At 31.7% G+C, this 13289-nt stretch overlaps 1 protein-coding gene across 1 annotated transcript in view; it reads right to left on the bottom strand.

The window, feature by feature from the left end:
- Positions 1-274: 274 nt before the first annotated feature.
- The window catches only part of LOC136985022 (nuclear cap-binding protein subunit 3-like), a 29290-nt gene continuing 16275 nt past the window's right edge, over positions 275-13289 (bottom strand). The window contains exons 7-12 of the mRNA XM_067282207.1: positions 9820-9926; positions 8882-9038; positions 4017-4088; positions 1080-1223; positions 881-995; positions 275-809 (exon numbers count right to left, since the gene is read on the bottom strand). Of these exons, the coding sequence (XP_067138308.1) occupies positions 446-809; positions 881-995; positions 1080-1223; positions 4017-4088; positions 8882-9038; positions 9820-9926 (959 nt within the window). The 3' untranslated portion in view covers positions 275-445. The remainder of the gene's footprint in view (positions 810-880; positions 996-1079; positions 1224-4016; positions 4089-8881; positions 9039-9819; positions 9927-13289) is intronic.

The raw sequence follows: 13289 nt of genomic DNA, 5'->3' as shown, positions 1-13289 counted from the left end.
CAAACAGTAAATTTTAACAATAAAACTTAAAATCAATATAAATAACTACAAAAATTATTGTTGTTTCCACAAATCATATTGTTTTTTTTAACTTAAAAATTTTTATATAAATTATTTCATTTAGTCACATAATTATTTAATTTATAAGCATAATTTATAATATTTCTTTACTAATTTATTTTTGATGTTAAAAAATTTAACATATTTCAAATGGATTAACAAAAATATTTATGTAATATTAAAATTAAATTCCATATATATATATATATATATATTTTATCTAAAAATGTCAAGGGTCTTTATTTGAATATCATACAACAGATAAAAACAATATGGAGCTGCTGGTAAAATAAATGTTGCACTTCTTTTGTATATAGGAATACTGTACATACAGGAAACATATTCATTGCCAATAATCAATTTAACTTAGAAGTTACTTTTAAATTCAGTCGTTTTGATCGTTAATGACATGTATCAGCAGTGGCGACCTGTGACTGTCGGCATTCCGCTTGTTTCGAATTTGATCCAGTTTGTTTCTCAAATCTCCCATTATGGGAGTTACCGAACGAGTCCACTCGGGTTTGCTATTTATTCTTGATCTAATTTTGCTTCTGAGATCTTCGGATTGAGAATAATCCGAATAGTCAGATTTTTTCTTGTCGGTGAGCCTGTTCCAGACACTGAGATTGCCGTGACCGAGGCGGTCTGCCACCATATCGGTTTCGGAACGATCGACCGAGTCTTTGTTTTCTGGTTCCTCTTCTACGGACGAGGATCCCTTTCTCTGTCTACTATCTGATATTCTCTTCCTGATGTTAAATAAAAGGCAAATAAATACTACTAATAAAATATTTATAAATTAATTTTAAATTCAAATGACCTATTATTTTTTAAAGCAAGATATTTCTTCTTTTTTTGTTTAACTTCTTCTTCGTCGGCATACATCTTCATTCTTAATTTTCTCTTTGTTGAATGTTCTGTTTTTTCATTGTCTTCTAAAGAAAAACACAATAACTTTGTAAATGAGAATATATAATTTCCTATGTATTATAATTTTAAAGTTTATCATATTTTCAAACCATTTTCACTATCTGAATTTGATGATGGTACTTTTTCAGTAAATTTTGAGCTAATGTTGTTGACTCCTAATTCTTCTAATTCCTTCTTCTGCTGAATCTGCCAAAACTGTCTTTTTCTAGAATTACTTATAATACCTTTAAGACCTAAAAGAAAATATGAGATGATGATGATATTGATATATGGATTATTCATTCTGTTTTTAACCATAACAATATACAAAGGGTGGCTACGGCAGGAAAGCCATCACACACACAATGATTTTCTGTTCTCGTGTGTACATAGACTATTCAATTAATAAGTCTCCTAAGGACCCCATCGATAGTATCATCATCCAGGGTTTTGGGAAAAATCCTTTACCTTAGGCCAGGGGTTCTCAAAGTGGGTGATACCGCCCCCCTGTGGGCGGTGAGTAAATCTAGGGGGTGCTGGAGGCAGGGTACTGAACGGTGACCAAAGGTAAAAGTTGGAGTATCTAATGGGTTAGGGGGTGTTGGGTATAACTTTATAGAACAAAGGGGGCGGTGGATCGAAAAAGTTTGAGAACCAATGCCTTAGGCTATGAGAATTGCATCAGCAAGTATGTAGGCAATACATCTCACATGTGAAAAGCAGAGCATGACAGTGTTAGACCTGTAACGTCTGTGGTACCAGAGAATACCCCCATTTTAATAATGAGAGACTCATCATGACTGCTAGAAACCAAAGTACTCATGTTTAAAATACCATACATTATCTTGACGTGCCAATTAACAGTCAAAAATAGCAAGTAAACACAATCATGTTGATTTTATTGTCTGTACAAAACAATTTTTGGTTTTTGCTAAAACCACAGTTTTATTGCCAGCATGTTTCTTAATTTGCAGAATAATTTTTTTTTTCTCATATTGTTGTTAAAATTATTTCAGAAATACATACTTTTTCTTGTAACTCACCAAATACGGTTAAACCTGTCTAAAAGAAGTTTCTTTTTTGTTCAAGTTCCATCTAAAAATCACTCCATTCCAAGGGATATTTTCTGTTTAAACAGTTTTCTGGCTTACATTAATGCTAAAAAAAATGCAGTTTTTGGGTACAAATATCTGACCTAACCTGTACAAATGGAATCTTATTTGTCAACAAAGAAGAAAATTAAGTAAAATCACCTCCAGATATAACAATCATTGCAAACCATCACAAATGGTAGTCAGAAAAACAAATTGAAATCATTCTTGGAATATGTCCCCTTGTCATATGATATTTGTCAAATAGGGGCAGAATTGAGAACATACACAATGCTAACAATGAGAATAAGGTTACATTTATTGAAATTCATGAAGTCAATTTGCCTTGTACAGTGTACTAGTTAGTAGTTATTTACTGAATATTCAAAAACAAGTTAATACTTTAAGTATTAAAATTCATCAAAAAGCTAGATCACAGAATAACTCATGGTCTCTGTATTATTGTAATGTGTTTAGAATTTCTGACCGCAGAACAAGACACTACTTCTTGGTACTGAAATTAGTTTGTTCACTGTCATACAAGTTCATATCCAAGAAGTATTCACCTAAATACCTAGCGTAAATTCTTGGGAATTTTGCAACTGAATAGTTCTCAATTCTTGCATTTGAATACTGCCATCTTTAGTTGGAATTAATTTGGATTAAGCCTAATAATAAAATATTATGTACAGTTCACAAAACATCCACTTCTATAGTAAATTTCAGAGTTAGGGATTTTTTTTCTAGTGTAGTTTAAAGATGAAATCTGCCAAAACAGAAAAGATAATCAATAAACAGTACAATGTGTGTAAACTATCAGTTTACTATATTAGCTGACTTAATAATAAAATTATTATAAATTATTTATATTATTTCATGTATTAATTATATAAAACAACCAAGTTAGGAATCACTATTAGAAAAAGTCAGATATTGAACAACTGTTCAACATCTGACCATAATTGATTTTCTTAATACTTCTCGCATGCAGTGTAATGAGATATGTTGCAAAACTGTATAACCAAAACTCAATCACTTTGTTTTCCAGATCATCCGTAAGTAGTAGGAAACACGCAGTTACTCTGTTATCAGTGAAATGCTGTGGACAGCATTTAATATGTGAATGCACTCCATCTTGTATGAAAGTGGTGACTCAAAGCATTGTAATTGTTGGTGTTGGAGCATCTCTTGATAGCTCTGAGCTGTCACAGAGAATGTCATATGCTCTTTGGGATTAACTTCAATAAAGAACGATTCAAGAATAAATGTAACTATGAATATATATCGACTAACCTTAGGCAAATGAAATGCAATTTGCTGGAAAAAAATTACCCCAAATACAGCAGTTATTAGCACTGTCCAGTCACTCCACGATCCTTTCCATTCCAGAAAGGAACGTCAATGAAAAGTCGAGATTAGCCATCAAAAGGAAAACTTATCTCTTGCACTGTGTCATAGGATACACCCAACTGCACTGCTGGAAACTGCAACATCATTTATTGACTGTTCAATAACAGCTGACCCGCAAAGTGATAGTCTGTGCACTTGACTCCCAGATGTCCAGTTTACTCAAATGAAATTCTACTGAGAGACTGCAGTGTCAATGGTCCTCAGCATAAATCCTTACAATGGCAAAATTTTCAAAGTGCAGGCATAGCATTGCTTAATTTTCATAAAAGAGCTTCACAAGAAATGTATGTTCTAGTAATGTCATTCTTATCAGCTAAGAAGGCCAATTTTATACCCAGGACATAAAAAAATACTTTATTGGTAAGTTTGGTACTAATCATGGAAATGTCACTATACCTCTCTGGTGAGTATTGAATAATGGTACTTAACTAATCATGATCATCTGATATATTTATTAATTTCTATTTTTAAGATAATAAAATTAAAGCAAGAAAATTTCTGTTTACATTTTGTACTATTGTGAATATAATAATAATAATTCCATACCTCCATAATTTGGATTTCCATATTTTTTATAATAGAGACTTCTTTTTTCTGCTCCTCTGATTTTTTTATCATCTGAAAATTTATATTTTACAGAATTAAAAGAAATAAATAGTTATACATTTATAATCAAAATTATGATATTGTGAAATATGTTGAGTGATGCAAGATTAAATACCTTCCAATTAATTCAATTCAAAAGATGAAACCAAATAACTTTTTAATTGTAAATATCAACAATTCTTCATTATTTAATTTATGACTTTCAATTCTTGTAATCAGAATGAAATGTTCATTAGTTATAAAATGGAATTTGCTAATGCCAATGAAGTTATGATTTTGTTACTGGAAAAAAACTTCAATATAAAATAGCTAAGAATATTCTAAATCATAATACTTTTAATAATTTTAAAATGTATGATGATTGTAGACAAAAAAGTTATGCATACAGATATGGAAATAATTATGTTATGCAGTTGGGTCCCACTGGTAGTGATTTTAAGGCATGCTTGTATGATGCAGTCCAAGACCTTATGCACAGCTGGCAGGCAGTTTGAGAGAAACAGGATGGTTGTTTCGCAAAAATGCCCTCTGTCTGGGTTGTTCATCACCTAACTGTGGGGTGGTGGCTACATCAGGACACACAAGATAAGATCCCAGACAGACTACCAATCTAATGATCAGATGGTCTGTCTGGGGCATTAGAACTGCTCAAACAAATAAGCACAAACAAATGCATTAGCATCTTTGTCCACCATCCAGAAACAGGTGAGAGTAATACTACACAACCCTATCTCTTCTTGTAGTAGAGGTAAATTTGCACATTGACTGCTGTGTGACTCACCATTAACAGCTTTGTTCTCAGTGATGCTACAGCAAAGAAGCACGGACTAATATGAACTAGCAGCATATCATCTTAAGTGATGAATCCCAGTTCTGTTTGGGAACGGGCAACTATTGGTGAATGTTTTACTCCTGTCTCCACTGTTGGTATGCTGATCTGGGAAGCCATCTCATGACAGTCAGTCACTCCTAGTAATGATGTGAGGGACATTGACAGCATAGGTTGTAGTATTTCTTGAATGTATTGCTCTCATGTTGCCTTTCATATCAGATCTACAAACAGTCATTTTCTAGCAAAATGATCTTGCTAGAAAATGATTGTTTGTAGAAAATGCTTAGCCACAGACATTCCTGGAAAACCCTAGCTGTTTGCCATGCTTCCTTGGCCTACCCAATTTAAGTCTCCAGATTTTTGAGACCAGATGAGATGCTAGCTATGACCATCTAAGGACACCTCTGTCCATACCTGATTTTTATTACCTTGCAGGATCTATTGCCTGGATACATGTGCTAATACAGGTTTTTTTAAATTGTACTGTTGCATAGAAAATTGTCCCTTTACTATGGTATTGTAATCATGTTTGAAATTGAATTAAACTTCATTAGTACAATGGTCAATTAATAATTCAGAATTCTATGATGTGATATTATATACTTATTTTAAAATTTTTACTGTATTTTTAAGAAAAAATTTAATATGAATATAGAAAATTAACTTTTGTTTTTTTAACCTTATTAATTATTATTTATAACTTTATCTTGATATTTTAAATTTATACTTCTGAGAAACACTAATTAAATTATGTAATTTTAGAATATTACAGCTTAAATAAGATTTAATAAGTTTTAAGGAAAGAAAATTTTAAAAAATTACCATCTGTCTAATTATTGATGAGATTATGTCTTGTCCATAAAATTGTACTGCTGTCAACAACTGGACACCTTAGAGGTATGAAGGAGTACACATCAGGAGTTGCAATTTAGCACAGAGTATTTAGTGCCCAAATCATGCACACAAAAAAAAAAAAAAACCAGATTTGTAGGTAGTCAGGGGACTTTGTTCTAAGTCAAAATAAAATACAAAATGGCAACACTGTTTCTACAAACAGATGCTAGTGCGAGATTTGCGAATGTTGCAAAATCGAATTTTGAGAAGCGTGAGACTCATGTTACATGTGTATTCTCTTGCTCTCATTGTTTCGATTTTCTTGTGTGTTGCTGACACCTCATTCGGATCCCTTTGACCCAAAAATGCCTTGTGGCAACCCTCGTGAAGTTTAAACAATCACGCTCAAAACCAGCAATACCAAAGAAGCTTGAAGAATGAAAACCACTGTGAGTGTTGAAGTGATCCCACTTACAGTAGCCAAGAACAGGCCCGTGACCCCGAGTACTGGCGTCAGCTTTTCCTCATTGGTTAATGCTCATTTTTCTCTTTTCCTTAGAAAACGGTCTACAGTTGAGAGATAGTCTTGTCCCAAAAATGGTCTTGCCATTTTACTTGTTTTGTTTTTAAAAAGAATATTATGTATATTTTGGAATTTTTATATTAACCATTAATAAGGAAGACTCTTAAATTAGCTCCATTTTTTCTGGAAAAAACTATAGAATGTTCATTAACCTATATGTGCAAAGGAAAGTTCTGTACCATATAATTATGTACAGAGCACACAGAAAATATTGCACAATTTTTTAATAACTGTTACAATGTAATATGATGTAATGTTTGAATTTTCAGTTTTTTATTCTGTTCTATTCCAAATTCTTTACAATGGCAGGCATTCAGATGATTTGTTTGACTCCAATGTTCTTTCAAAAGTAATAAGAAAGGACAATGAAACTATATTTCTTTAGTTTGTTGTGAAGAAAGAATGGTGATCATTAGGTGAAAAAGTGGAGTTCATGTGGAATATCTTTTTAAACAGTAAGAAAAGATGAGATGAGTTTGTTCAACTGTTAGAAACAAAATTCATCCGTTTTTCTTTAGAAATGAGCCTCTAAAAAATGGATTTAATTTCTATTTACTAAGTAGGTAACTCAACTTTCCACTGTGTATTGAAGAAAATTGTTACAGGTGATACTTGCAGTTCTGAAATACAATCATTAACACTGGTCATATGATTTCCACATGTTGGAAAGACAGTACTGTGAAATTTTATCAACATACATTTCTTTATGGAATGTCAGCTGGAAAAAAATCCAAGTAGACAACTAAAGTCAATATATGGATGTTGCTCTCCTATATTTTGCATCAAATAGCATTTAAACTATTCATTTCCTGATGATAATTATATTACATTCATCCAATGAGGTTCTGCTATTTTTATGGATAATGTGAGATATCACAACTGGTTAACTGAGAAAGGAATATAATGATAGCCAAAACATGTTGAAGGTAAAATAGTAAACTCAACTACTTCAGTTTCTCTATGTCAATGGCATGTCTAAAGCAGCAAACCATAAGCAGAACTAAACTGAAAAAGCAACAAAATTATTGCATCATTACAATGCCAGGTTGCACTTTTTAATTTAAAATATACATTCTTAATTTTAGTAGTTTCTTGCCTCTGTACATTGTTCTGGAGAAAATTTTTGAATTGAAATAACATGACCAGTCCAGACCAAAAGTTCAAATATAGTTAATTGGGACTTCCTGCCTCTAACTGTTACAATGTAATATGATGTAATGTTTGAATTTTCAGTTTTTTATTCTGTTCTATTCCAAATTCTTTACAATGGCAGGCATTCAGATGATTTGTTTGACTCCAATGTTCTTTCAAAAGTAATAAGAAAGGACAATGAAACTATATTTCTTTGGTTTGTTGTGAAGAAAGAATGGAGTTCATTAAGAGATTAAGGAAGGACAGACAATGCCAGTGGAAATTTTTAGGTCTTCAATTTGAAAATTGAGTTAGCTTGAAATCAGATAAAAGATTACAGAGCAGACCACAATAAAACTTTCAAGTTATATGTCAGAATTTTATTTGAAGATTGACAAATGAGATATACATGCATTTATGCTATCATGCTCAGAAAAAAGAAGAATTCTGGAAATCTGACTTTTCTTCTGAAGACATCATTGTAGAATCCACTGAGTTTTTAATATGGATACATTAGACACTGACGGTTTGGAAAATTCATTTGTTAAAGAGTCGTCAAATATATATTGACAATTTATAACATTATGAAGAATTAAAAATTGACAACTCTAATTGCAGGAAAACAAGAATTGTAGTATTTGAGTGTTCCCCATCTCTAATTTTATGATATTCAAGATATCAAATATTGCACTATACATTGGATACAGATCAAGAAGTATCCAAAGGGAGACTTAAATTAACTCAGATAAAAGGTACTTAAAATATTTGAATGGTCCAATAAGCCATATTTACCATCATAAATGTTTTTAAAAACAATGTTTTGAATTTCGAACAAATAAATTTAAAATTTTTTTGGTGATAATGGTATTGTATCCACCACTGTGTACAGACAGTACTTCTGGTTTAATTTGCAACAAGAACTGAAGCAGAATAGATCTGAATGTGTTCAAATTCTTGTTTTCTTAAATAAAAATCTACAGTAGGTGAGAATGAGAACAATTACTCTTATCTCAACTACACTGAAGTTTCATTTATGTATATCTAAAAATCTAAACTGATTATTCTTTGATTAATTAAAATTTAGTAATTGGTTTTTCTCTCTCTCTCTTTTTTTACTTTATTGATTTGTTAATAATTTATTTAGTGTTTAAGTTAGCAAACTTAATTACCTTAACCAGATCTTGAATATCCTGCATACTTAAAATCACTTTTCTCAAATTTGAATATTTAAGCCTATTTTCTAGGAGGAATGATATATATTCAAAATCCAGCTCATTAGTCCATTCTTATTCTGGGAAATATTATGGTTTTTGTAAATCTCTGATTGTATACATTAGCACTTTAATTAATTTGTCAACTTTTAAATCATTCTAGTGTTTTTTATTTTATTTTTTTAAATGATAAAATGCTAAAATTAATAATTACCTTTAGTTGCAAACCTAAGTAAAAGTGCTTTAGCTTTAGGATGGGAAACTCCTAACCGCCAGTGACCAGGAGGAACTGGAATTGGTACTACATCTAATTTTTCTTTTATTTCAGAAGTATTCTCTTCACTAATCTTTGACTCTTTTTCTTCTTTTTTCTATATTTAGAAATATTCTTTTGTAACTATTATTATTTCATATATAGTTGGTACTATGTAATTAAAAATTTTATTAATTAAGAATGCAAATTGTATGCAAATAGTTACATTAGACTGTACTGCAAATTAATAAATATAAAAATGTTTTCACTCACTCCAATTGATTAGTCAAGTTAAATTGGCAAGATACTGTTACAAGAACTATATATTATCATTATATGACTAAATCTCAGTTTCTTTTCATGAGTAGTGCTACAAAATTCAGTATTCAAACTAAGTTATATTATGGTCTTTTATTGCATAGAGGTTGCATAAAAAATTCTATATAAATTTTTCTTCTACCTGAAGTAATCCCAGATGATTGTGTAAATCATTTAAAATTAACAGAAACATTAAGTTGCACTTAAGATATTTTAACTTTTATTATGAAATTCAATGTATATTGTAAAGATTGTCAATGTATATGCATTAATAATCAGAATTATTCTTATGAATCTAACCATTTGTCATCCATGCATACACATTCTGTTTATTCATAAAATACAACAATGATTTAAAGAAACCAGATCTAGATTTATTAAAGCTGTCAAAGGTGGTAAAAAAACTACAGTTCAGTACATTAAAAGAATCAATGTCAACCTAATTGTATTTATTGTTATTTATTCATAATGGTGTCAGAATGTATGATTTTCTTTGCATATTACCATTATGGAAATATCTTGATTAAAATCTACAAAAATAATTTATAATTATCATCAAAAAGAAAGAAAATTTAATTTACCATATCATCATCAGCATCATTTTCTGGGATATGTTCCTGCACTTCATCTTCTGACATGTCATCATCTGACATCACTACTACTTCTTCACCTTCTTCCTTTATTTTTTCTAACAAATAATTTTATTTTAAAGTAGTAATCTATGTTTGTTTAATATGAAAATACAATTATTTTATAATGATGGTGATAGTATCAAATGGAGAAAAGATAGAAACACACTTTATAAAAAATGAACCAGAAACAAATAATCAATTCCGTTTAATGGCAGGGCTACTAAACAAACATCTGAGTGTAATAAAATTATTTCTGTACAAAAAAAAATCATTGCAGTACATTCTTGGTATTCTTTAATTTCACATGCATCATCCATACACTGTTGTACAGAATGATTGAGTGTTCTTACCAGATTTATTGTGGAAATCTGTCCAGTGTGACCTGACATCATCTTTTGATTGACTGCACCAAAACAAAATCTCCACAGATATCCAGTGTGGACATTGGCACTTCTTCATGCTGGAAGGCAGTCCTTAGTCCATCAATGAATTTTCTGGCATCACAGCATGTCACTGGCTCAGGCTCAGGAATGTTATCTTTGTCTTCAAAGATCTTTTGATGTGATTTCTGCCACAATCCCATCTTCCAGATCTTCACGGCAATGAAGACTGTCGTCAACTCATTGTATTGATGGACTTGTTGCCATCTGCTGCCACTACTTGCATTGCCGAGTCTGAGTGATTGAAACCACAGTGACCTAAGCAGTTTTGAATTGTCTTGCTGCTTATCTTCTGCCAACTGTCACTTAGAAACTGGATTGCTTGTAAAATGTTTACCTTTGAGCTTACTTTGATGGTGGTTGAAGATGACATTAGTAGGTCATCTTCAATTGTTTGGAGAATAAAATTTACCAGTTGTCCACAGTACAGGGTCGTTCTTTATGATCCCCATGTCCACTGGCTGTATCAAAGAAGTGGTCTGGGGAAGCAAAAATTCAATCTGGATGTGTGACAGTTATCCAACAGCAATATGATTTTTTTTAAAGCTTCGTCTTAGCTCTTGATCCCCTGTTTTAAGCCATGCCTTAAAAAGTTCATAAGTTATCCATGCATTTTTGTTTGAACAGTAAACCACTGGCAAGGCATCCATTCGAAGACCTTTAAAACATTGGGGCTTTGCACTTTTCCTAATGACCAACAGCTTCCGTTTGTTGCCACCTGACAAGTTTGAGCAGCACAACAGTTATGCAATCCATTGCTTTCTTGGAACCAGATAAAACAACGTGATTGTAGCTCAATGAGCCATCTGGCATCACACAATAATAAAGTCCAGTGTCATCTGTGTTGTAAATGCCTGAAGTTTTCTCCAGATGACAAGTTGATGATTTTTTGGTGTCAGCACTTTCCTTCTCACCATGAGATTTTTTAAATTTCATTTCATACTTCAATTTCCATCAAGACAACCAACCATGTGGTGATTCAGCTCCTTAGCAAGGACCTCTGCTTGATGTTTGAGCATTGGACCACTGACACAAACACCATTGATTCAGAGCATTGTTGACTTCTGTAGCTTTGCCCTCATGTTTCCATTTCCAGATTCTTCCATGGCTTCCTTCGCAGGATGTCCATTCTTCTCAAAGTTTGTCTTCCTGCTTTATCAAGCATGAGATAGTTTTCTTAGCACCTCTTAGCACCAGCTACCAGAAACACAATCTCTTCTGATTTGATCTGCTAGATCAAATCAGAAGAGAAAGTGTCAATTTCGTCCATGGCATCTTGAATCGAACACTGGAGAACCAAAGTGCAAGTGCTCCATCTGCCCTCCAGACAGTTAATGGCCACAAAGACAAAAGTGGGGTGGAGTAAATTTCAGATCGTGTTGTCTGACTTCTGGATTTCCTTACGATTCATTTATCTCAGTGTAAAATAAATGAACTTAATCTATTTACACTATATACAGCAATACTTCTTGATTGCTACCAACAACATAGGCTGAAGCCTTGCTTTCTTCTCCTTGTTCAAACGTTCATGCTGCCTTATATCCAATTTCGAGGTTTGTTGGCTGACCAGTCCAGAGCTGGGTCAGTAGCTTTTCTTTGGGTCTGCCTCAACTTGTTCAGGATGACTCACACTAACTAACCTCCTTCTGAAAAATGAGTTCCAATGAGTGGAAACCTGAATCACTTTGTCCCTACTTGATAGGCTCCCTTGACAGGTGGGAATGAAGAATTTCTGTCTTGTCATTTTGTATGGCAGTGGTACACAACTTATTGAAACATGTGGTCCGTACGAGTAGTCAAGCCAATTTGACATGACTGAGTGAAAAAGAGGAAGACAAGGCCTGCACTCTTAAAAGGTTTCTTGTGTTTCTTAATCATGATTTACAGCTGACAAAGGAAATTGGATGGAGGTTGCACATGGAAAAGTACTGTGCCAGCAAGGTTATTAAGTGGCATTTTGGGGCCAGTAGGCAAAGTAAATTATGTTGCATTATAGGATGTTCTGTCCTAACACACAGCATGTCCTACTAACCAGGCTAATAACCGGAATAAACTGTATTGGCAAAAGATCAGATATATTAAGAAGAGATTTTTCCATCTCTTTGTTTGATACTATCAATATGTTGAATATTTATATAATCACAGTGAATAAAGAAGAGTATGAATGATAAATTAAATTTTAAAATAAAAATTGTAAAATTTATCATCTATTTTAAAACTAATATTAATTGTTTATGTTGCAACACTAAGAGCCATTCACTAACTCAGTGTGTATATTTTTTATTTTTATGTTATGACTAGTACTAACAAATGCAGATAATTTTTAAAATTACATTCTATCTTATAACTTTGAAATGTTTGTGTGAAGAATTATTACAAAAGGTAACTGGGCTGAGTCCTTAGCATAATATCAATCAGCATATGCCATCATTTTTAAAATCTGAATATGGATAATTTAACAAAATATATTTAATTCTTTCTGAACCCCTTATAATTATCCATCACATCCTCAGTTTAAATGTAGAATTTAATGAACTAATGTAAATTTATAAATAATTTTAATTTTTTAAACTAACTTTTATCATTTCTTTTTGAATTAATGACTGCTTCAATTGAGTTAACTATGTGTAATAGCCTTTAAAAAAAATTAAAGTGTACTTTCTTCTCTAGAAATTAAAATAAAATGGAAATTTTTATCAAGGAAAATTAATTGATACATGTTAGATTAAAAACAAAGTAAAAAGAAAATGATTTAACATGGTCTGGAAAAATTCAAAAGTCATGTGAAAAGGAAAATTTGTTGTATTCTTAACATGTATACAGAAAAATCTATTCTCCTGTAACAGGGTTCCTAACATATCAGCTAGAGAATTACCTAACTAAATTTCTTATGAATAATCACTCTTATAAAATACTTTAATAATTTGTTTAAAATGTATTGATATAATTATGTAAAAATTTGTACAAATAAAAAATAAA

The sequence above is a fragment of the Centruroides vittatus genome, unplaced genomic scaffold (genome assembly GCF_030686945.1).
Source record: "Centruroides vittatus isolate TY-2023 unplaced genomic scaffold, ASM3068694v2 contig_943, whole genome shotgun sequence".
In the NCBI taxonomy this organism is placed as follows: domain Eukaryota; kingdom Metazoa; phylum Arthropoda; class Arachnida; order Scorpiones; family Buthidae; genus Centruroides; species Centruroides vittatus.
Note: the sequence above shows the minus strand (reverse complement) of the source record. Positions and strands in the feature narration are given on the sequence as shown.